Source organism: Bubalus kerabau, chromosome 2 (assembly GCF_029407905.1).
Source record: "Bubalus kerabau isolate K-KA32 ecotype Philippines breed swamp buffalo chromosome 2, PCC_UOA_SB_1v2, whole genome shotgun sequence".
Lineage (NCBI taxonomy): Eukaryota > Metazoa > Chordata > Mammalia > Artiodactyla > Bovidae > Bubalus > Bubalus kerabau.
In genome coordinates this window covers 194,911,410-194,934,372 of record NC_073625.1, presented here as the reverse complement: position 1 = coordinate 194,934,372, position 22,963 = coordinate 194,911,410, and the positions used below count along the sequence as shown (strand labels likewise).

General features: G+C 44.2%; 1 protein-coding gene across 2 annotated transcripts in view; it reads right to left on the bottom strand.

Moving 5' to 3' along the window:
• Nucleotides 1-9,245, bottom strand: part of MORC3 (MORC family CW-type zinc finger 3) — a 44,699-nt gene extending 35,454 nt beyond the window's left edge. For both annotated transcript variants that reach the window (XM_055569916.1, XM_055569917.1), the window contains exon 1: nucleotides 9,108-9,245. In XM_055569916.1, coding sequence (XP_055425891.1) covers nucleotides 9,108-9,146 — 39 coding nt within the window. In that variant the 5' untranslated portion in view covers nucleotides 9,147-9,245. The remainder of the gene's footprint in view (nucleotides 1-9,107) is intronic.
• Between the last annotated feature and the right edge of the window lie 13,718 nt (nucleotides 9,246-22,963).

The following is a 22,963-nucleotide window of genomic DNA, read 5'->3' as shown; positions in this document are numbered from 1 at the left end:
CCGGATCCTTTTACCCTGAGCAAATCTTTCAACTACACTCAGCAAACCATGAAAAGACAAGAGGTCTGTTCTCTGGAGAAACTGATGGCCATGGACTCAGAGACAACCAAAAACAGGTGGATTAAAAGCAAGCCAGTCAACAGTTCAGAAATAAATAGTCAAATGACTTTCCACAAGGGTGTAAAGACCATTTAATGAGGAAAAGACAGTTTTGCAACAAACAGTGCTGGGAAAACTTGATATCCAGAAAAAGAATCAAGTTGTACCCTTGTTGTTACTCAGCCACTAAGTTGTCTCTGACTCTTTGCAACCCAATGGACTGTAGCACGCAAGGATTCTGATTCCCTATCCTCCACTATTTCCCAGAGTTTGCTCAAGTTCATGTCCCTTGTGCCTATGATGCCATCCAACTATCTCATCCTTTGCCACCCTCTTCTTTTGCCTTCAACCCCCTTCATGGATCATACCCCCGTCGTGGCGAAGGGGCTTACATAACTCAATGAAGCTACGAGTCATGCTGTGGAGGGTCACCCAAAACAGACGGGTCACAGAGGAGAGTTCTGACAAAACACAGTCCACTGGAGGAGGGAATGGCAAACCACTCCAGTATTCTTGCCACAAGAATCCCTTGAACAGTACAAAAAGTCATACCCTTCCCCTACACCATAAACAAAAATCAACTCAAAATGAATCAAAGACCTTACCTTCAGGGCTGAAACTCTAGAATCTTTAGAAGAAAACATAGAGGAAACATTTTATGACACTGGGTTTGGCAATGATTTTGACATGACACCAAAAGCACAAGAAACAAAAGAAAAAATAAATTGAATGGTACTAAAATTTAAAACTTCTCTACATCAAATGACACATTCTACAGAGTGAAAAGGCAACCTACAGAACAGGGGAAAAAACCCCAGCAAATCAAGTAATATGCAAAATATATAAAGAATTCTGACAACTTAATAACAAGAAGACAATAAACAGATTTAAAAATGGGCAAAGGACTCAAAATATTTCTCCAAAGATGCTCAATATCTCTAATCATTAAGGAAATGAAAATCAAAACTACAATGAGATACCACCTCACACTCAAAGGCATGACCATTATTAAAAACAACAACAAAAAACCCCACAACAACAAAAACAGAAAATAACAAGTATTGGAGAGGCTGTAAAGCAACTGGAATTCCTGTGCACCCGACCACAGGACTAGAAAAGGTCGGTTTTCATTCCAGTCCCAAAGAAAGGCAATGCCAGAGAATGTTCAAACTACTGCACAATTGCACTCATTTTACAAGCTAGCAAAGTAATACCCAAAATTCTCCAAGCCAGGTTTCAATAGTACATGAACTGTGAACTTCTAGATACTCAAGCTGGATTTAGAAAAGGCAGAAGAACCAGAGATCAAATGGCCAACATCCACTGGATCACAGAAAAACAAAGGAATTCCAGAAAAACACCTGCTTCATTGACTACGTGAAAGCCTTTGTGTGGGTCACAACAAACTATGGAAAATTCTTAAAGAGATGGGAATATCAGACAGACCATCTTACCTGCCTCCTGAGAAATCTGTATGCAGGTCAAGAAGCAACAGTTAGAACCGGACATAGAACAACAGACTGGTTATTGGGAAAAGAGTATGTCAAGACTGAAAATTGTCACCTTGGCTATTTAACTTATATGTAGAGTACATCATGTGAAATACCAGGCTGGATAACTCACAAGCTGGAATCACGATTGCTAGGAGATACATCAACAAACTCAAACATGCAGATGATACCATTCTAACACAGAAAGTGAGGAGAACTAAAGAGCCTCTTGCTGAGGGTGAAAGAGGAGAGCAAAAAAACTGGCTTAAAACTCAACATTCAAAAAACTAAAATCATGGCATGTAGTCACATCACTTCATGGCAGACAGGGAAACAATGGAAACAGAGACAAACTTTATTTTCTTGGGCTCCAAAATCACTGCAGGCAGTGACTGCAGCCATAAAATTAAAAGATGCTTGCTCCTTGGAAAAAAAGCTATGACAAACCTAGATAGCGTATTAAAAAGCAGAGACATCACTCTGCTGACAAAAGTCCATACAGTCAAAGCTATAGTTTTTCTAGTAGTCGTGTACAGATGTGAAAATTGGACCAAAAAGAAGGCTGAGTGTCAAAGAATTCATGCTTTTGAAGTGTGGTGTTGAGAAGACTCTTGAGAGTCCCTTGGAGAGCAAGGAGATCAAACCAGTCAATCCTAAAGAAAATCAACCCTGAATATTCATTGGAACGACTGAAGCTGAAACACCAACACTCTGGACACCTGATGCGCAGAGCTGACTCACTGGAAAAGACCCTGATGCCAGGAAAGATTGAGGGCAGGAGAAGGGGACGACAGAAGATTTAGATGGTTGGATGGCATTACCAACTCAGTGGACATGAATGTGAACCAACTCCGGGAGATAGTGAAGGACAGGGAAACCTGGTATGCTTCAGTCTATGGAGTCAAAAGGAGTCGGACACGACTTAGCGACTGAACAACAAAAATGGTGAAGCCAGTGTGGAAAACAATATGGAGGGTCCTCAAAAAATTAAATGTAGATTTACCATATGATCTAGGAATTCGACTTCTAGGTATAAACTGAAAAGAACTGGAAGCAGGGTCTTTTCCCCTTGACTGAAATACAGCTGATTTACAATGCTGTGATAGTCTCAGGTGTACAGCAAGGTGATTCCATCTTATATGTATTTCAAAGTGATTCTACATGTATACATATATATACACACACACACACACATATACACTTTTTCAGATTCTTCTCCAGTATAGGTTATTATAAGATATTAAATATAGCTCCGTGCTGCTATACAGTAGGTAGGTCCTTACTGTTTGTTTATTTTGTGTAAAGTAGTGAGAGGAGGGTCCTGAAGAGATATTTGCACACCTGTGATCAGAGCAGCATTATCCTAACAGCCAAAGTGAAAGCAACACAAATACCGATTGATGAACAAATGAACAAATGTGGCACACTTGAATATACAGCGGAATGTTATTCAGCCTTAAAAGGGAAGGAAACTTTAGCACACGCGACAACATGCATGAACCTCGAGGACGTTATGCTGAGTGGAATAAGTTAACCACAAAGAGACAAATAATGTATGATTCCACTTATATGATGTACCCATAGATGTCAAATTCACAAAAGGTAAAATGGTGGCTGCCAGGAGCTGGTGCAAAGTGGAACGAAGAGTTATTTTTTCATGGGTTCAGAGTTTTAGTTGTGCAAGATGAAGGGTTCTGGAGACTGGCTGTACAACAATGTGAATGTACAAAACACTACTGAGCTACATGCTTAAAATGGTTAGGACGGTAAATTTTATGTTATGTGTAGTTTACCACAATAATAAATAAAAACCAAGTGAGCAAACTGAACAACGTGACACTCCTATCTCCTGTCCCCTGCTGAGCTACCAGGAGAGCTAGCAGCCAGGATTATCTATGCCATGGCTGGAGACCAGATGTAGAATTCCCCTCTGGAAAAAAGGAATGATTTCTAAAATTTTTATTTGGTTCTTTTACAATTGTACCATGCTACTCTGAACGGCATTTTCCCCCCTCACTTAAAAAAAAATTATTTTAAAAGTTATTTTATTGTTGTTTAGTTGCTAAGTCGTGTCCGACATTTTTGCAACCCTGTAGACTGTAGCCTGCCAGGGTCCTGGGTCCATGGAATTTTCCATGCAAGACTACTGAAGTAGGTTGCCATTTCCCTCTCCATGGGATCTTCCTGACCCAGGGATCAAACCCAGGTCTCCTGCACTGGTGTGCAACTGCTCAGTCATATCCGAATCTCTGCAATACCATGGACCGTAGCCCACCAGGCTCCTGTGTCCATGGAATTTTCCAGGCAAGAATACTGGAGTGGGTTGCCATTTCCTTCTGCTGGGATCTTCCTGACCCAGGGATAGAACCCGAATCTCCTAAGCCACACAGGAAGACAGATTTGGGGAATGATAATTCCTTGCTTTTTGACTGCTTTTTTCCCCTGCCCCGTTGTCCTATTGAACTCCTGCATTGGTAGGTGGATTCATTATCACTGAGCCACCAGGGAAGCCCCAAAGTTATTCTGCTGCTACTGCTGCTGCTGCTAAGTCGCTTCAGTCGTGTCCGACTCTGTGCGACCCCATAGACAGCAGCCCACCAGGCTTCACCATCCCTGGGATTCTCCAGGCAAGAACACTGGAGTGGGTTGCCATTTCCTTCTCCAATGCATGAATGTGAAAAGTTAAAGTGAACTCTCTCAGTCATGTCTGACTCTTAGCGACCCCATGGACTGCAGCCTACCAGGCTACTCCGTCCATGAGATTTTCCAGGCAAGAGTATTGGAGTGGGGTGCCACTGCCTTCTCCAAAAGTTATTCGAAACATCCTTATTTTCTGGTCTAACATTTTTATTATCTAGGATCAACAGATTCTGACACAGAGTACTCCAACGACAAGCTGGCTCTTCCTACCTGATCACCCAATACCGAAACCCACCAAACGACAAGCTCTATTCAGGTATGAACATCCAGCTTTTAGTGTCTCATCTGGAAACATAAGCACACTTGAGAATGTTAAAATTAGAATAAAAAACAACACACAGTAAAAAACATAAAGAAGACAGAGGCAATGCAGTGAACAAAAGAAAACTTCAAAAATACTATGAATAATACAGCCAGTGACAAGAATAAATATTTTGTTGAGTTTTTTAAAGACATTCGGAGAATAAGACAATGTTTCTAATAATTAAATTCATGGTAAAAGGTAGGAGATCAAATGGAGAAAATGTTTTTAAAGATATTCGGAGAACAAGACAATGTTTCTAATAATTAAATTCATGGTAAAAGGTAGATCAAATGCAGAAAACGTTTTTAAAGATATTCGGAGAACAAGACAATGTTTCTAATAATTAAATTCATGGTAAAAGGTAGATCAAATGCAGAAAACGTTTTTAAAGATATTCGGAGAACAAGACAATGTTTCTAACATACATGGTATAAGGTAGGAAATCAAATGGAGAAAATCTCCCCAAAAGAAAAGAAAAAGCAGTGAGAAGGAAAACAGAATGAACAAAAACAGAAAGAGAGACAGGAAATTGCTGTCAAAAATGTGAGAAAATTTCCCTGGTATTATTACAGGTTTCTAGCCTAAGTACTAGAACAACGTATTGCATGCGTGCTTAGTCACACAGCTGTGTCCGACTCCTTGAGACCCCATGGACTGTAGCCCAGCCAGCTCCTCTGTCCATGGGGATTCTCCAGGCAAGAATACTGGAGTGGGTAGCCATGCCCTTTTCCAGGGGATCTCCCCAGCCCAGGGATAGAACCCAGGTCTCCCTCATTGCAGGTGGATTCTTTACCATCTCAGTCACCAGGGGAAGCCCAGTATAATGCATAGGACTCTATTAAACAATAAAGCATGCCTTGAAAATTCTGACAAGAAATCACTTCTAATCTAGAATTTCAAGCCCAGCCAAATTATATGTAAAGAAAGAGCAAGGGTAGCATAAACGTATTTCCAAGAAAAGACACATAAATGTTCTTCCCATGTACTCTGTTCTCAAGAAGCTACACCTCTTTTTTGAAATACAGATAAGCTTCACTGTTAACAGTAACAAAGACAGCAAATATTTACTGAGTATTTATGGCAATCAGAGGACCGTTATAAGACTTTTACGTGTATTGGCTCAGTTTTTAAAGCAGCCCTTTTAGGTGGTAAGATGATTATTCTCTCTTCAGGTCACATATCCAGTTATCTGTCAGACTTTGAACCCAGGCACGTGGGCTCCAGAACCCATGCTCTCAGTCACTAAGCTACTGGTGGCGGCCAAGAGTAAGCCCCGGAAGAGGAATATGTGATAGGAAGGAGAAACAAAGAAAAGGGGAGGAGATGTCCATAAAAATGATAAAGGGAAGTCCCCAACTCACAACTGAGCCAGCAAAAATGACAAAATGTAGGTGTGCTTGAACACATCTGGAAAAAATTTTCCAGTTGTCTGAAAGTTTGGATGAAAGAGTAATCAGTACAGAGAAAAACTAAGCAAACAAATACAAATCAATGTCTAACTTCAAGGAAAACACAAAGCTATACAGCAAAGAAAAAGCAATCACAGTTTTGGCTGACTCATTTCTGAATAATGCTAAGAGTGATAATAAATCATATGGTAATTCAACCAAAAGAAAAAGTGAACTGAAGAGTGTGCGTATGTGTCACTTAAATCTATAGCAGGATTTCTGGAAAACAACAAAATGGTATCAGCATTTACTTAGAATCATGGAGGCAAAAAGCAAAAATTTAAGTTTCTGTCACTCTGCATTCCATTTCAGAATTTACAGACCTAATGATTTTTTAAAATTTGCACACATTATGGGTGTCACTTTATGTTCTATGATTTTTGACAAACCCATAAACAACATCTGAGAGCTATACCAAAGGGATGATCAAACCTTCAAAAATGAAACTATTTATGGGAACCGAAATATCTATTTCACATAATTTTCATGTTATGAAACATTATTCTTTGATCTTTTTTTCCCCCAACCATTTAAGGATTTTGTAGCCATACAAAAACAGGTGGCAGGCTGGATTTGGCCCATAAACTGCAGTTTGCCAACTCCTGTCCTAAAGCAACAGACCACTTGGAATACAGTCCAGAAGCTGCAGATAGATTTCCAACAGTGAGCTTCAAAACAGTCCGTATTAGCCACAAAACAAAGACGTAGCACGTGGACAGCTGCTACACCCAGAGAACCAGCTAACCGCAGTGCCAGTCTCTCAAGATGGTACTGACCCTTATCTTTGCTCTCTGTCTTCTCAATCCTGAAGAGAGAGAGACAGCAACTTGGGAGGGGCTAGGGAGTGGGGAAGAGAATCAAAGTACAGAAATAGCAAGGGAAAGAAAACAAAAACAAAAACAACCTAGTTCACTTTTCCTCACCAGTTTCCTGGACCAAAATTTGGCCCAATCTGAGGGAAGGAGCGGGCTTTAAACTAAGAAGAGCTTCTCAAGTAATTTAACAATGCTAAAGTGCTTAGTTGCTCAGTCGTGTCCAGCTCTTTACGAACCTATAGACCATAGCCCCTCAGGCTATCTTGTCCACGGGGATTCTCCAGGCAAGAATAACTGGAATGGGTTGCCAAGCCCTCCTCCAGGGGCTCTTCCCAGCCCAGGGATCGAACCCAGGTCTCCAGCATTGCAGGTGGCTTCTTTACCATCTGAGCCACGGGGGAGCCTGGTGATTCAACAGTGAAGTGCAGGAAGCCTCTCAGTCGTGTCCGACTGCTGTCACCCCATGGACTGTAGCCTGCCAGGCTCCTCCGTCCATGCGATTTTCCAGGCAAGAGTACTGGCTGCTGCTGCTGCTGCTGCTAAGTCGCTTCAGAATACTGGAGTGGGTTGCCATTTCCTTCTCCAGGGGATCCTCCAGACCCAGGGATAGAACCCGGGTCTCCCACACTGCAGACAGACTCTTTACTGTCTGAGCCACCAGGGAAGCCCAGATTAAACAGTACCTGAGGCTAACTGGAAAGCAACAGGATGTGCCCAGATTCACTCAGGTGAATTAGCAACAATGTCTAAGGCCATCGGTAAGAAAGAATAAAATTGCTCTCTGTATTCCATCTACTAAATACAAGCTCATTCAATAAACCACTTAGGAACCAAGGAGCCTTTATTAAAGATATGTAAAGAATGCTCATAAACCAATTAAAAGTTCCCCTCAAAAGAAACAGAAAATAGAAAAACGGGCAAGGAATATGCAGGGCTTTTTTTTTTCTTTATACGAAGGTTTCTTTTAACCCAAAATCAAAAGGGTGAATGAAGTGTGACAAACTTTCAGCTTCTCAGTCAAATGTAAAGTAAAATTTCACACTCATCAGGAAAAAATGTTAAAAGTCAGAAGATAGCAGGGGTCTGTTAGGAATCTCGCCAAATGAAAGTCAAAAGGCAAAAATACCATTTTAAAGCAATGGTATTACCATTCGAATAATGAGACTGGCACAGCCATTCTCTGGCCTGAGCAAACACCCTGATGAGAAGAGGTATATTTTTGCATAACAAGGCCAACTTTTTCAGGAGAATCGGGTAGGGGTTCTCTGCCACACTCTTGAGGCAGAGAAATTTTCATTTATTGTGTGGCTGCCCCCTCCGGAAAAAACAAAAACAAAAAACGCACAAGTATAAAACACGCTCAAGGATTTCCAAGAGGCCGAGAAGCTCCGGAACGAGACACCGCCAGGAGACGAGACGGGCAAACCGGGAGAGCTCGGTGACCACCTAGGAGCAATCTGGGTTCTCGATGGATGAAGTGGAGGGAAAAGTGAAGTCGCTCAGTCGTGTCCGACTCTTGGCGACCCCGTGGGCTGTACAGCCTACGAGGCTCCTCCATCCATGGGATTTCCCAGGCGAGAGTACTGGACTGGGTTGCCATTCCCTTTCTCCAGGGGAAGCTTCCCACCCAGGGATCGAACCCGGGCCTCCTGCATTGCGAGCGGACGCTCCGACCGTCTCAGCCACCCAGGGACGCAGGAGGGAAGGCGGCAGGAATTGAAATGAATGAAGAAGACGAGTCCCAGCTCGCAGCACCCCGGGGCCAGCCGCCAGGAGGTCAAGGCCGCGGGGCATTTCTGGCCGCCGACGGCCACTCCCCCCGCAGTCCGGGACGCTCCGAGGGCCCGCAGAGGCCGGGAACGGGTCAGGGGCCCCCGAGGGCCGAGGGGCGGGCTGGCCGCCGAGGCCTCGCCCTCGGACGACAGCTGCGGGGCAAACCGGGGGAGGGAGCCACGGAGGAGGGGCCGCCCCGCCCCGAAGCCGCGGAGGCGAAACAGAAACCCAAAGCCGAGGAAACGAAACGAGACGCGGCCCGGCCCTGCCCCGCCGCCGCCGCCGCCGCCGAGCGTCTCAGCCGTCGGGTGCGAGATGGCCGCCGCCGCCTGCCCCGGCCCCGCCGCGGCCCCAAGCCGCCGCGCCGGGCCGCCGCGCCGCCCCCGCCCACCGCCGGCCTCTCCCCCCCCCGCGCCTCGCTTGCCCGCCTGCCCGCCCTCCTGGGACATGGCCCGCTCCACCCCTCGCGGCTGCTCACCGCGCTGAGGCGGATCCCGCTGGGTGGCTGCGTCGCCATCTTGAGCGAGTTACAAAGCCAGGACCGGCCTCAGCCGCAATCAGACTGGGAGGTGGCTGAGGAGCGCCCGCCTACTTCCGGGGCGGGGCGCGCGTGGCTGACCCCGCCCCCCGACTTCCGCCTCCCGGCGCCTTGTAGTTGGGAGCGTAGGGCAGGTAAATTCCCCCTGGGGTTTAAGGAAGCCGGGACCGCTAGAGAGGTGGGTGGGCTTCAGGCTCCGGGCGGGGTCCCTGCAGAGTAAGGCGCATGCGTAAGGCTCAACCTGGTGACTGTAGTAACTGAACCTACAGGCTTTGCCAAACAGTAATCGGTATTTTGTTGTTCACTCGCTCAGTCGTTATCCGACTCTTTACGACCCCATGGACTGCAGCACACCAGGCGTCCCTGTTCATCACCATCTCCTGGAGTTTGCTCAAACTCATGTCCATTGAGTCAGTGATGCCATCCAGCCATCTCATCCTCTGTCGTCCCCTTCTCCCGCCTTCAATCTTCCCCAACAACAGGGTCTTTTCCAATAAGTCGGCTCTTTGCATCAGGTGGCCAAAGGATTGGAGCTTCAGCTTCAGCATCAGTCCTTCCAATGAGTAGTCAGGATTGATTTTCTTTGGGATTGACCGGTTTGATTTCCTTGCAGTCCAGGGGACTCAAACATCTTCAGCAGCACAGTTCGAAAGCATCAGTTCTTTGGTGCTCAGCCTCTCACATCCGTACCTGACTACTGGAAAAACCGTAGCTTTGACTAGGACCTTTGTAGGCGCAGTAACGTCTCTTTTTTAATATGTTGTCTAGGTTTGTCATAGCTTTTCTTCCAAGGAGCAAGCATCTTTTAATTTCTTGGCTGCAGTCACCATCCACAGTGATTTTAGAGCCCAAGAAAATAAAGTCTGTCACTGTTTCCCCATCTATTTGCCACGAAGTGATGGGATTGGATGCATGATCTTAGTTTTCTGAATGCTGAGTTTTAAGCCAGCTTTCTCACTTTCTTCTTTCACCTTCATCAAGAGGCTCTTTAATTCCTCCTTGCTTTCTGCCATAAGGGTGGTGTCTTCTGCATATCTGAGGTTATTGATATTTCTCCTGATTAATTGATATTAATCAGTATGGAGGCTTTAAATAATAAAGAGCTCTGTCTGGGGTCTTGGGAATTACAGCTGGGGATACACAGGTTCTAGCAAAATAGAATGTTTGGGGAAGAGAAAGAGTCAGGGGGTTATAAAGGCAAAATCCACAAGTTTTGTTAAAGTTGTATTGCAGGAATTATGATTGACTTTGATAGTAAAAGGAAATATTCATCCTTAAGGGATGGATTTGTCACCAGTTATTTAGGGTATGGGCCAGATAAGTGTCTTGAATTTCTGGAACCCTGTGCAAATGTTCTGGATATCTTTGTTAGACGATAAGTGGTCAAAAGGTCAGATGCAGTCTGGGCAGAGACATAAGTCACTTCCTCAATGGCCTCTGGCTCCACTCTGGAGAGTTCTTTTAGCAGTACAAAACTGACTCCTTTTTGATTTTCCTTTTGCAGCTTGAGGTCCCCAAGTTTGAAGACAGGTGCCATGGGTGTTGGTGACCCAAAAAGGTGCACTTGAAGCGCTTGACTGGGCTGGACATGAATCACACTGAAGAAAGCCGTCACATGCCCGCCAGTGTCATCATGTTGTGAAACTTTAATGAGATGAGGTGACTCAGATGGTGAAGAATCTGCCTGCAAGACAGGAGACCTGGGTTCAAACCCTGGGTAGGGAAGATCCCCTGGAGAAGAGAATGGCAACACGCTCCAGTATTCTCGCCTGGAGAATCCCATGGACGGAGAAGCCTGGTGGGCTACAGTCTATGGGGTCGCAAAGAGTTGGATATGACTGAGTGACTAACACTTAATGAGATGAAGACTTGTACTTTGGGGATTTACCTAAAAAATTATCACCCTTCATCCTGATAAACAGAATCCTTTCTCATATGCAGTTTAGTCCTTTTGCTCCTGTACATGTATCTGTATCGACCTTGAGCTGGGTCCTGGGCTAATTAGTAGGATGTCGGACACGACTGAGCGTCTTCACTTTCACTTTTCACTTTGATGCATTGGAGAAGGAAATGGCAACCCACTCCAGTGTTCTTGCTTGGAGAATCCCAGGGACAGGGGAGCCTGGTGGGCTTCCGTCTATGGGGCCGCACAGAGTCGGACACGACTGAAGTTACTTAGCAGCAGAAATGAATAAGTTGGGACTTCCTTGGTGGTCCAGGGGTTAAGCCTCTGAGATTCTGCTGTAGGGGGAGATTCCTCTGTAGGGAGAGATTCCGCTGTAGGGGGCGGGAGTTCCATCCTGGGTGGGAAACTAAGATCCTGCTTGTCAAGCAGCCAAAGAAAAATGAAAGAAATGAATAAGTCAAGGGCTGTCAGATACTGCAGTTAAATAAAGAGTTAAAAGGTTTTTCTTAAAATATTCACTGCGTTTTTTAAAAAATACTTATTTGGCTGTGCCAGGGTCTGTCTTGTGGCATGTGGGATCTTTAGTCGCAGCATGTGGGATCTAGTTCCCTGACTGGGGATGAAACCCAGGCCTCTGCATTGGGATCGCAGGGTCCTAGCCACAGGACCACCAGGGAAGTCCTCATTGCATCTTTATAATTGTAAAGGAAATACATTTGCTTTGTAAAATTCAGATAATATGGAAATATAAAACAACATTTACCCTAATCCCTTTACGGGAACATATGAATTTGGTGTACATTACTCCATATTTACTATATGCTAAATACTATTTACAGTATGGAACTAGACCTTACATACTCCTCTGCAGCTCATGTTTTTGTTTTATTTAATTATTTCAATTTGAGATTTCTAAGTGCCCAAATAGTTTTGAATAAATGAACAAAGGAGGAAATGTTAAAAACAAACAGGACTTTCCCAGTGGTCCAGTGGTTAAGAATCTGCCTGTCAATGCAGGGGACGATCCCTGGTCCTGGAAGATCCCAAATGCCAAGAGACAGCTAGCCCACGTGGTGTCCTAATGCCCATGCTCTGAAATAAGAGAAGCCACTGCAATGAAAAGCCCAAGTACTGCAATTAGAGAGTAGCCCCTGCTCACCACAATGAGAGAAAGCCTGCACACAGCAACCAAGATCCAACACAGCCAAAAATAAATAAATACCGTCAAAAACAACAACCAAAAAACCCATGCTCTGTTGTCACCCTTACTATTGACCACTGGGTTCTCAACTGAAAAAAAAAAAATGCACAATCTAAAAGTTGAGAATTATGTTTTAATTCAGTGGACATACTGAGGACTGAGGCCAAGAAGACAGCCTCTCAGACAGCTCTGAGGGACTGTTCTGAAGATGTAACGGTGGAGCTAGGATAGGGGTTTTCGCAGAACACCTAGGTAGTCAGAGTGTCAAAAGATTACAGTTAATCGACAGAGGATGAGATGGTTGGATGGCATCGCCGACTTGATGGACATGAGTTTGAGCAAGCTCTGGGAATTAGTGATGGACAGGGAAGCCTGGCATGCTGCAGTCCTTGGGGTCGCAAAGAGTCAGACACGACTGAGCGACTGAACTGAAAGAAAACCAATCATCTCAAGTTAGTGAATTTAGTGCTTTTCTTGATATGAGACGAGGCAAGAGTCTGGGCTTATTGAAATCAACCCTTTGATGTGCACCTTAACTATTGAGGGCCAGTATCCTATTTTTCCCCATCCTGAATCCCCTCAAGGTGGGCAGTGGCTGATGATTTGATGGCTGCAACATCCTTCCTTTACTGATACAGCAGGTAACATTCTTTGTCCACAGGATAAACACCACCTAAGTAAGAATGCTAGTTAATACCATTTGCAATGCTCTGGACTGGGGAATTTCTCAGTTCCTTCCAAGTTTAAGATCATATTATTACATAAGAGGCTCTTTCATCCACTGTTTATTGAGAACCTACTTGGTGTCTATCAAAGTGAGGGGGCCTAGAACACAGTAATGAGTGAAACAGAGGTTTCCAATCCTGTGGAATCTACAGTCTCTTGGCTGTTTATTCAGTAAGTTGCAGCCCGTTCGTTGTGAGATCAATTTGGTGAGTCTCAACTAGCACTATGTTTTAAAAAAAAGAAAAACTAGAATAGCATACTACAGCATCTACCTGGGCCCAAATCCAAGTTATTCATTTATTAACCATGTGATGTTCAGCAACATGGATTTTGAAGTGAGATTAGCCTGGATTATCCGGATGTGCCCTAGATGCGATCACAAGTGTCTTTATAAGACAGAGGCAGAGAGAGACTTGGTCACAGAAGGCCACTTACCACTGAAGCATCTCTCTAGAGACTTGAAGATGCTATGTGGCTGGATTGGAAAGTGGAGAAGGGCCATGAACCAAAGAATGCAGGGACTGTAGCTTCAGAAGCTAGAAAGGCAAGGAAACCCCATTCTAGAGTCCCTAGAGTTTACAGAGAGAATGAGTCTCTGCAGACACCTTGGTTTCAGCTCGTTTTGGACCTCTGGCTTCCAGAACTCTAGGTTTTGAATACATTCCTGCAGTTTGAAGACACTAAATTACAGTAATTTGTTAGAACAGCAACAGGAATAGACAGTAGTCTATTCATGTAGAAGCAAATACTTACCTGTACATACAAATTGTTGCCTCCCCCCGCCAAAATTTTTTTAACCCAGTTGCGCATACTGCAGAGTTCTGCATTCTCAAGCCTTACTCATATGAAAGAAATGTGAGGCAGACATGTACGGACTAAACTTAAACAACATTGGTATAAAAGGGGCTTTTTCAGGAAAGTAAATGCTTTTGCTTATGTCAGATGAACTCAGCTGACATTTTAAAAAATGTCAAAGCTGAGGTTGATATGATTTTAATGGTTAAAAACTACCTTCTTTGGGGAGTGCTGAATGTTTGTATCCCCCATCCCCCCCCAAAAAATCCATGTTACCCAGCCCCCTCATGTGATGGCATTTGGAGGTGGGGCCTTTGGGAGGATAATTAGGTCAAGAGGGTGGGTCCCTCATTAATGGGATTGAAAGTGTGAAAGTGTTAGTCACTCAGTCAATCAGTCCAACTGAGTCCAACTCTTTGCAACCCCATAGACTGTAGCCCGCCAGGCTCCTCTGTCCATGGAATTCTCCAGGTGAGAATACTGGAGAGGATTGCCATTCCCTTCTCCAGGGGATCTTCCCGACCTAAGGATTGAACCTAGATCTCCTGCATTGCAGGTAGATTCTTTACCGCTGAGCCACCAGAGAAGCCCATGAATGGAATTAGAGTCTTTGTAAAAGGGACTCTATAGAGATGCCTCAACCAACCCTCTGTTATGTGAAGACACAGCAGGTAGAACCAAGAAAGTGCTGGGGTTTTTTGGCTGCACCACACAGCTTGTGGGATTTTAGTTCTGTGACCAGGGATTGAACCCAGAACCTGGGCAGATGAGTGTCAAGTCCTAACCACTGGACCACCAGGAAATTTCCAAGGTGCTTTGACCTTGGACTTCCCAATTCCAGAGTTGTGAGAAATTAGTTTATTGTTTAAGCCACCCAATCTGTGGTGTCAGCAGCCCAAACTAAGAAAAAATTTTAAATTCCATATAAGAGTAAGAATATCAGAATAGAGTAAAATTTCCCACTGACCTAAATCAAACACAATATGAAAATTGGTTGCTTTCAAAAACCTACACAGCTATGCATCTTGACTTCCATGGACTATCTCTCAGAGATCCTTTAGTGCTGTACATGAAAAATTTCATCACATTATTTTACTGTTTCCTAACATTATATTGTGTTGTCATTCATGTAGCCAATCTCCTACTGGTGGACACTGAGGTTGTTGCCAAACTTCCTGCTATTATCAATATTTACAATGAATAACTTGTACATAAGTCATTTTGCACATATGTACGTATATCGTAAATTCCTGGCAGTAGAATTGTGGAATCAAAAATATACACGTGGCTTGCGTGATCATAGTCCCCTGACCAGGGATTGAACCCGCCCGCTACAGTAGAAGCACAGAGTCTTAACCGCCGGACCGCCAGGGAAGTCTCCATCTGTTTTTATTTTTGGTAGAAATTGCCCCCACTTTCTCCACAGAAGTTGTACCAATCTATATTCTATAGCAGTGGAGGAGAGATGCTGTTCACCTATAATTGATGTTGGCTGCCATGGTCAGTGACTAATATCTCAGAGCAATGTTTTTCTCGTGTTGTAAGTATGGGTATCATTTTACATTTGTAAAAGCCAATTGTGTGTGTGTGTGTATACGTACCCTCTATTTATATCTTCTGCCCCTATTTCTATTCTATTTCTTTTCATTGTTCTTTCAGTACTGAAGAAATCAGTCCTTTGTAATATGTCTCAAATGTTTTTCTGTCTGCTGTCTTTTACATTGCTTCTGATGATTTTGTGTTGTGCAGTTTTAAAAAGGAAATTTACATAGCCAAAACTTACAGAACTTTCTCTTAGGCTCCTAGAATTTATGTTCATCTAAGAAAGATCATCTCCATTGTTGGCTTATTTTTTATAAATACCTTTTCTTCAGTTCTTCTAGCGTCTTCATGTTTTATTCATGGTTTCCAATCTTTGATCTGTTTGGGATTTATTTTGGTGAAAGATGTGAGAGATGAATACAACTTATTTTCCCCCTGTTGGGTACCCAGTTGTCCCAAAACTATTTGTTGAATAAGATACCTTTCTTTCCCACTACAGTTTGAAGTACTACTTTTATTACATGTTAAACTTCTGTATGTGTTTTGGTCCACTGATAGAATTGCTAGTTTAGTCCTATTGATCTCTTGTCCATTTCTGCACTGGTACCAATTATTTTAGCTTTATAATATAAAGATCTGAGGTTAGTTCTCTCAACTCTTCAATAAGTTAACATTTATAACTTGATGATGTTGAATTTTCCTCTCAAAGATCTAGTAAATCTTCCCTTTAGCTCCAAGTCTTCTTGTCTGCTTTCGTAGGGTTGTCTTCAAGGAGCTCTTATAAATTTTTTCCCCCCTGTTTTATTATTGTTGTTATTGGAAGATAGATTTTATCTATCTCATAACAGGTCACATATATATATTACATTGATATCAAAAAACTATATTGATGTGTACATATTAACTTTTTTTTTCTGGCTGTGCCACAGAGCATGTGAGATCTTCATTCTCTGACCAAGGATCGAACCCGTGCTCCCCGTAGTCCAGGTGTGGAGTCTTAACTACTGGACCACCAGGGAAGTCCCCATGTTAACTTTCTGTTGAATTTATCGCGTTTAGGCCATTCATACTGTTCATCTGGCCACAAGCTCTACCGCCGCCCCCCCACAACAGTTTTAAACAACTTGTCTTTTTCCTGATGGAATGTATATTGATAGCCTGGCTTAGCTTCAGAAACAAACAGAAAATAATTGGAAGGAAAATATGGGACAATATGCAATCAAGGGCTTGTCAGTTACAGTGGTGCCTTTACTACAACACAAAGCTCCCCGAGCATGCAGTTAGTGCCCAGTCACGTGCTCCCCCTCCATACGGAATGGAAGCGTTTGGTTGTCAACGGTCCAGAAAGAATTCAGCATGAGCCTGGTGAAGTCGGAGTGCGTGGTCCTCACAGAGATGCTGCAGCTGGGTTGGGCTGACATGTCATCGGGCAGTGCTGGGACCAGCAGGATGCGGTGGGAAATCCTGCCAAGCAGAGCACCCTCCTGTATCCACAGAGGGAAGTCACGGGAATCCCAGCAAGGGGATTCTTAGAGTGGAGAGGCCAAGATCGGGGCAGAAAACCCAGTTTCTGGAGCCCACACTCTCTATAGTCCCACAGGCTGATTCATTCAAACTTAGTTTTACTTCCCGTTCTTCTTCTTCCTTCCAGCAGCACCTTGGGCAGATAAGTCAACCTTTCTGTTCTTCATTTAGCTCTCTGCCGTCTGCCCGTAGATGCCAGACAGCAAAGGAACCGAAGAGACAGGCTCTGTCTTTTCCACAAAAGGGTGCTTGCCTTGGACCAATTATGGGCTCTGCGTTATTGGGTGTTTTCATAGGGTCCCTCTGGGAAGGTGCCTTGCTGAGCCTGAGGAGGTGTAGAAAGAACCAGGCCTGGGGAGTTTGGATTTCAAAGACAGGTTCCTCTATATCCGTTGAATAAACCAATAAATGACTTGAGCTGGTCTTTTCCAGGTGAAAAGAAGAAAACAGTATCGAGTGGATGAAACAACATATGTAAGAAATGCAGCAGATGAGAAATCCCGAGTGGTTGGAGGAGATAGGAGAGAGAGCTAAGGCCTTCAGGAGGCTAGAAACCCCATCAGGCATCAAGAGTCATTACTTTAAAACAAATTTTTTTTTTCAATGATGGCCATTTTTCAACTCATTATTGAATTTGTTACAATATTGCTTCTGTTTTATGTTTTTGTGTTTTTTTGGCCACAAGGCGTGTGGGATATCAGCTTCCCAACAGGGCCTGAACCTCCACGCCCTGTAGTAGAAGGCAAAGTCTTATCTATTAGGCCACCAGAGAAGTCCCAACAATCATTATTACAATTTCAATTTAGGGTAAAACGTGAAGCAACTTCTTTTTCTAAAGCTGAAACACTGAAGGGCAAGTTTGTTCTTATTATTCCCCCTCACACCTGCTTCTGGTTGACTCTGGGTTGGGGAAACTCGGGCTGGTACAAATGCTTGTTCACCAGATAAGGTGGGGCCCGGGCTATCGCCCCTGCTCTCACTTTAAATTCACAGTATTTTAAAATTTTTATTGTGGTATTAGATACAAAGCATAACATTGATCATTTTAGCCCTTGGGTGGACCATCCAGCAACATTAATTACATTCACGTTGTTATGCAACCTTCAATAGCATCTATCTCCAGGACTTTCTCAACCCTAACTGAAATTTTGTGCCCATTGAACACTAACTCCTCAGTCCTTTCTCCTCCAGCCCGTGGCAACCACCATTCTGCTTCCTTTTTCTATGAATTTGACTAGTTCAGGTAGCTCATGTACGTGGAATCATATTTGTCCTTTTGTGACTGGTTTATTTAACTTAGTATCATGGGCTCAAGGTTCATCCATGTTGTAGCTCGTGTCCGAATTTCACTCCTTTTTAAGGCTGAATAATCTTCCACTGTATGTCCATACTACATTTATCCATTCATCCACTGATGGACATGCAGGTTATTTCCACCTCAGCTGTTGTGGATAATGCTGCCACGGATGTGGGTGTACAAGTATCTGTGCGTGATGCTGCTTTCAGTTTTTACTGGAATTGCTGGATCACAGGGTAATTCTATCTTAAATTCTTTAAGGGACTCTCTTCCTAGACCCGATTTTAAAGTCCATTTCCCCCTTGGCTTGAAGGTAGGCATACTGATTTAGATAGAGTACCACTTGGAAAGAGCTACCAGTTTAGGATGAAAAGTAACCAGACAAGCTTCAGCCTTGCGGGCTTCTTCCTTGTTTCCATAACAGCCATCATCTCTGTGAACTCATTGCTCTGCAAACTAGTGTTTCTCCAAGAGTGGTCCAGGAAGCACTGGCATCAAAAATAACTTATAATACAGACTCCCCTGTGGTTCAGTGGATAGGAGTCTGCCTGCCAGTGCAGGGGTCCCTGGTTCAATCACTGGTCTAAGAAGATTCCACATGCTGTGGAGCATCTAAACCCGTGCACCACGACTCCTGAGCCTGTGTGTTGCAAATACTGAAGCCCATGTGCCTAGAGCCCGTGCTCTGCAACGAGAAGCCCCCGCAGTGAGAAGCCCTCACAGCACAACTAGAGAGGAGCCCCCGATGGCCAAGATACCACGGTAGTGATTGTCACAACGTGCAGTTGGCCCTTGGTGTAGAATGGACTCCTTTGCTGGTCCAGGTCCACATGACCAGTCTCTCCTTTGATGGTGCTGCTTGCCATGTTTGTGGGTTCATGTAGTCGAAGCTATGGTTTTTCCAGTAGTCATGTACAGATGTGAGAGTTGGACAATAAAGAAAAGCTGAGCACTGAAGAATTGATGCTTTTGAATTGTGATGCTAGAGAAAACTCTTGGAAGAATCCCTTGGACAGCAAGGAGATCAAGCTAGTCAATCCTAAAGGAAATCAACACTGAATGTTCATTGCAAGGACTGATGCTGAAGCTCCAGTACTTTGGTCACCTGATTCAAAGAGCTGACTCATTGGAAAAGAACTTGGTGCTGGGAAAGACTGAAGGCAGAGGAGGGGCAGGGGACGACAGAGGACGAGATGGTTGGATGGTATCACTGGCTCAATGGACATGAATTTGAGCAAACTCCAGGAGATAGTGAAGGACAGGGAAGCCTGGGATGCTGCAGTCCAGTGGGTCGCAAAGAGTTGGATACGACTTAGTGACTGAACAATTAAACTGCAAATAATACCTAGAAGGCATTGTCTTACATGAGAATTTTATTCTAAGGACCAGATTCTGTCTGGTCTCCCAGGTTGTTGTTCAAAGCTTTTAATTACAGGCTTCATCAACTGTCTGGACCTATCCAGCTCCTTCTAATTTTGCTGGGCATACACACATACTGGGAAATAAGGCTTGTTCTCCTTTAAGACACTCCTCACCACACCTTGGGAGCCACCCGCTGTGCCGTGACCCTAGGGTGGCCAGGTTTGGCAGGAAGCCCACTGGGCAGGGTGCCCTCAGAAGTGCTCTTCCATACCTCGCCACGCAGCAGCAGCCCTCCTGGGGTTTTCCTGTTGAACTCTTCTTGGCACTGGGCTTGAGTACATAGTGCTCTAGACCAAGACGAACATAGGCTCTGTTGACTTTGTAGAATTGGGTAACACTGCTTACCTCCTCCGCAGCTTAGGAAACAACCCAGATGACACGGTGCCACGCCCAGCCCCTGGAAAGCACCCCAGTGGTAACGACCGTGTCATTCCCATACATATGGGCTCTGTTCTCACCACACCCCCTGCAGCTGCGTGTGTTCCAAACCCTGCTTCCTTAGAACAGGGGTTCCAGCTCACTGCTTGCCCCCAGAGCAGTGGCACTTTGGTCCTTGGGCTGGACACCTCGTTTACCTTCTAGGAGGAACTGAGTCAGAACAGTCATCTTCAAAATGGGGTGGAGAAGAGCCTCCATGAGGAAGGAAAAAAAAAAAAAAAACTGGTAGTTTTGTTTTTCCTCATACTTAAACAAAAACAACAAATGCGGGGACTTCCCTGGCTGCCCAGGGATTAAGTTCCTATTCTTCCACTGCAGGGGCCACAGGTTTGATCCTTGGTTGGGGAGCTAAGATCCTACATATCGCATGATGTGGCCAAAAAAAAAAAATCTCCATTTTCTCTTTTATAAAATACACAATCTATGTGGATACTCAGGTCAATTAATGCAACACATAGGCTTGTGGATACTGAGAGTGAGCACAAGCTTTGCTTTCGCTGGTGGGGGCTTCCCAGGTGGCACAGTGGTGAAGAATCCACTTGCCAGTGCAGGAGATGCAAGAGATGTGGGTTCGATCCCTGGGACAAGAAGATCCCTGGAGTAGGAAATGGCAACCCACTCCAGTATTCTTGCCTGGAAAATTCCATGAACAGAGGAGCCTGGAGGGCTACAGTCCATGGAGCTGCAGAGAGTCAGATATGACTGAGCGCACACACACGCATGATTAAAACTATACAGACCACTGAAGCAACATGGGATGAGTCCAGAGATTGTCATACTTAGTGAAGTCAGATAAAGACATCATATGATATTGCTTATATGTGGTATAAAAAAAAAGATACAAAGGAACTTATAAAACAGAAACAGACTCATAGACTTATGAGAACAAACTTATGGTTACAGGTAGGGGCAAGGGTGGGGGTTGGGGGGAGGTATAGTTAGGGAGTTTGGGGTTGACATATACACCCTGGTATATTTAAAATGGATAATCAACAAGGATCTACTGTGTAGCATGTGGAACTCTGCTCAATATTATGCAACAACCTAAATGGGAAAAGAATTGGAGAGAGAATAGATACATGTATAACTGAATCACTTTGCTATACACCTGAAATTAACACAACATTGTTAATAGTATGCTCCAATATAAAATAAAAAGTCAAAAAAATAAGACACAAAAGATCCCCAAAAAAAGTGAAAAAAAAAAAAATATAGATCACCGAGGGAACACAGAGAGGATTAGTTCCTACAACTCTGAGGGGTAATTACCATTGATAATTCCACTTTGTAGTTGAGAAGACTGAGGCACAAAGTATATGGTCAGTCTAGCATGTGGGTAAAACTGAGTCCTCAAACTCATGTCCATCGAGTCAGTGATGCCATCCAACCATCTCATCTTCTGTTGTCCCCTTCTCCTTCTGCCTTCCATCTTTCCCAACATCAGGGTCTTTTCCAATGAGTTGCTTTTCACATCAGGTGGCCAAAGTATTGGAGCTTCAGCCATCCCATTTACAAGACTTCTTTTTTACTGTTTTATGCTAAACAGAGATGTATTATTAAATCCCTTTAAGATTTCTACTTAATAAAAAAGGATTAAATTACATATGGTATTGAGTTGTTTTAGACACTGGAGAGAAAAAAAAAGGAAAAAACAAAATTTGTAAATCTAAGTACAGATACAAGAACTATCTTTCATAGCATAATAGCTACTGGTGATATAAATAAGCTCTTAGATTTGTTGTCAATTTTGGGGGATGCTGTACCATGTGGCATGCGAGATCTTAGTTCCTCCACCAGGAATCCAAACTGGGATTCTTGCATTGGGAACACCGAGTCTTCACTGCTGGACCAACAGGGAAGTCCCTGTATGTAATTTTTAACACATATTTGTATGAATACCCATATATGTGATGGTGCTTTTCGACTCTTTTAGCACCCCACTCCAGTACTCTTGCCTGGAAAATCCCATGGACGGAGGAGCCTGGAAGGCTGCAGTCCATGGGGTTGCTAAGAGTCGGGCACGACAGAGTGACTTCACTTTCACTTTTCACTTTCATGAATTGGAGAAAGAAATGGCAACCCACTCCAGTGTTCTTGCCTGGAGAATCCCAGGGACGGGGGAGCCTGGTGGGCTGCCGTCTATGGGGTCGCACAGAGTCGGACACGACTGAAGTGACTTAGCAGCAGCAGCAGGGAACCAAGTGGTTCTGTGTTCCCCACATCCGCTCTTGGGGCCAGTGACACAAATTGCTTCTGCCCTGCTCACAGACTCATACATGGTAGGGTGTTACAAGAAACGAAACCAATAGTGTTTGTCAAGTCCCCAGACACCCTTGTCTGTAAGAAAGGATGTATCTGAGAGCCCAGATCAGAGCAGTCAGCATTGTCTGACCTGGAAAGTGATGTCATGGAATGCCCTGGTGGCTGAAAAGGGAACATGAGACGGGCAGGTCTGGGAGGCAAGCCCGGAGCACAGGCAGAGAGCGTGCAGGACGGGTGCCAAGTGGACTCTAAATAGGGAAGCTGGTGTAAGACAAAGAGGCTTGAAAAGAGTGAGACGGCATGCTGCCAGCCCCAAGGAGTCTGTGCCGAGGAACCTAGGAATTATTTTCACGAACAGTGATGTCTGCAGAGGTTCAGAGTTCCCAGAGAAGACAGAGGAATAAGAAGAGTCCAGAGTGAATTTCCCGACAGTAGTTTCAGGCATTAAAGCCTCTGTGACCATGATGATTGATTTATGTCAAGTGGAAAGTGCTGGTCAGGCACATTGCAGTGTATAACTGAGGTGACAGCTGTCGGAGGGTTGAAAACGGTGTATTTCTTACCCAGCAGAAGGTGCGAACGCGTGATTTTAATGCGGCAAGAGTTAAAATACACTGAGATTGTCTTCACGCTCACACCTCTGCTGAATAGTCAAAGGTAACGGGCTATTACTATTTTCAGAA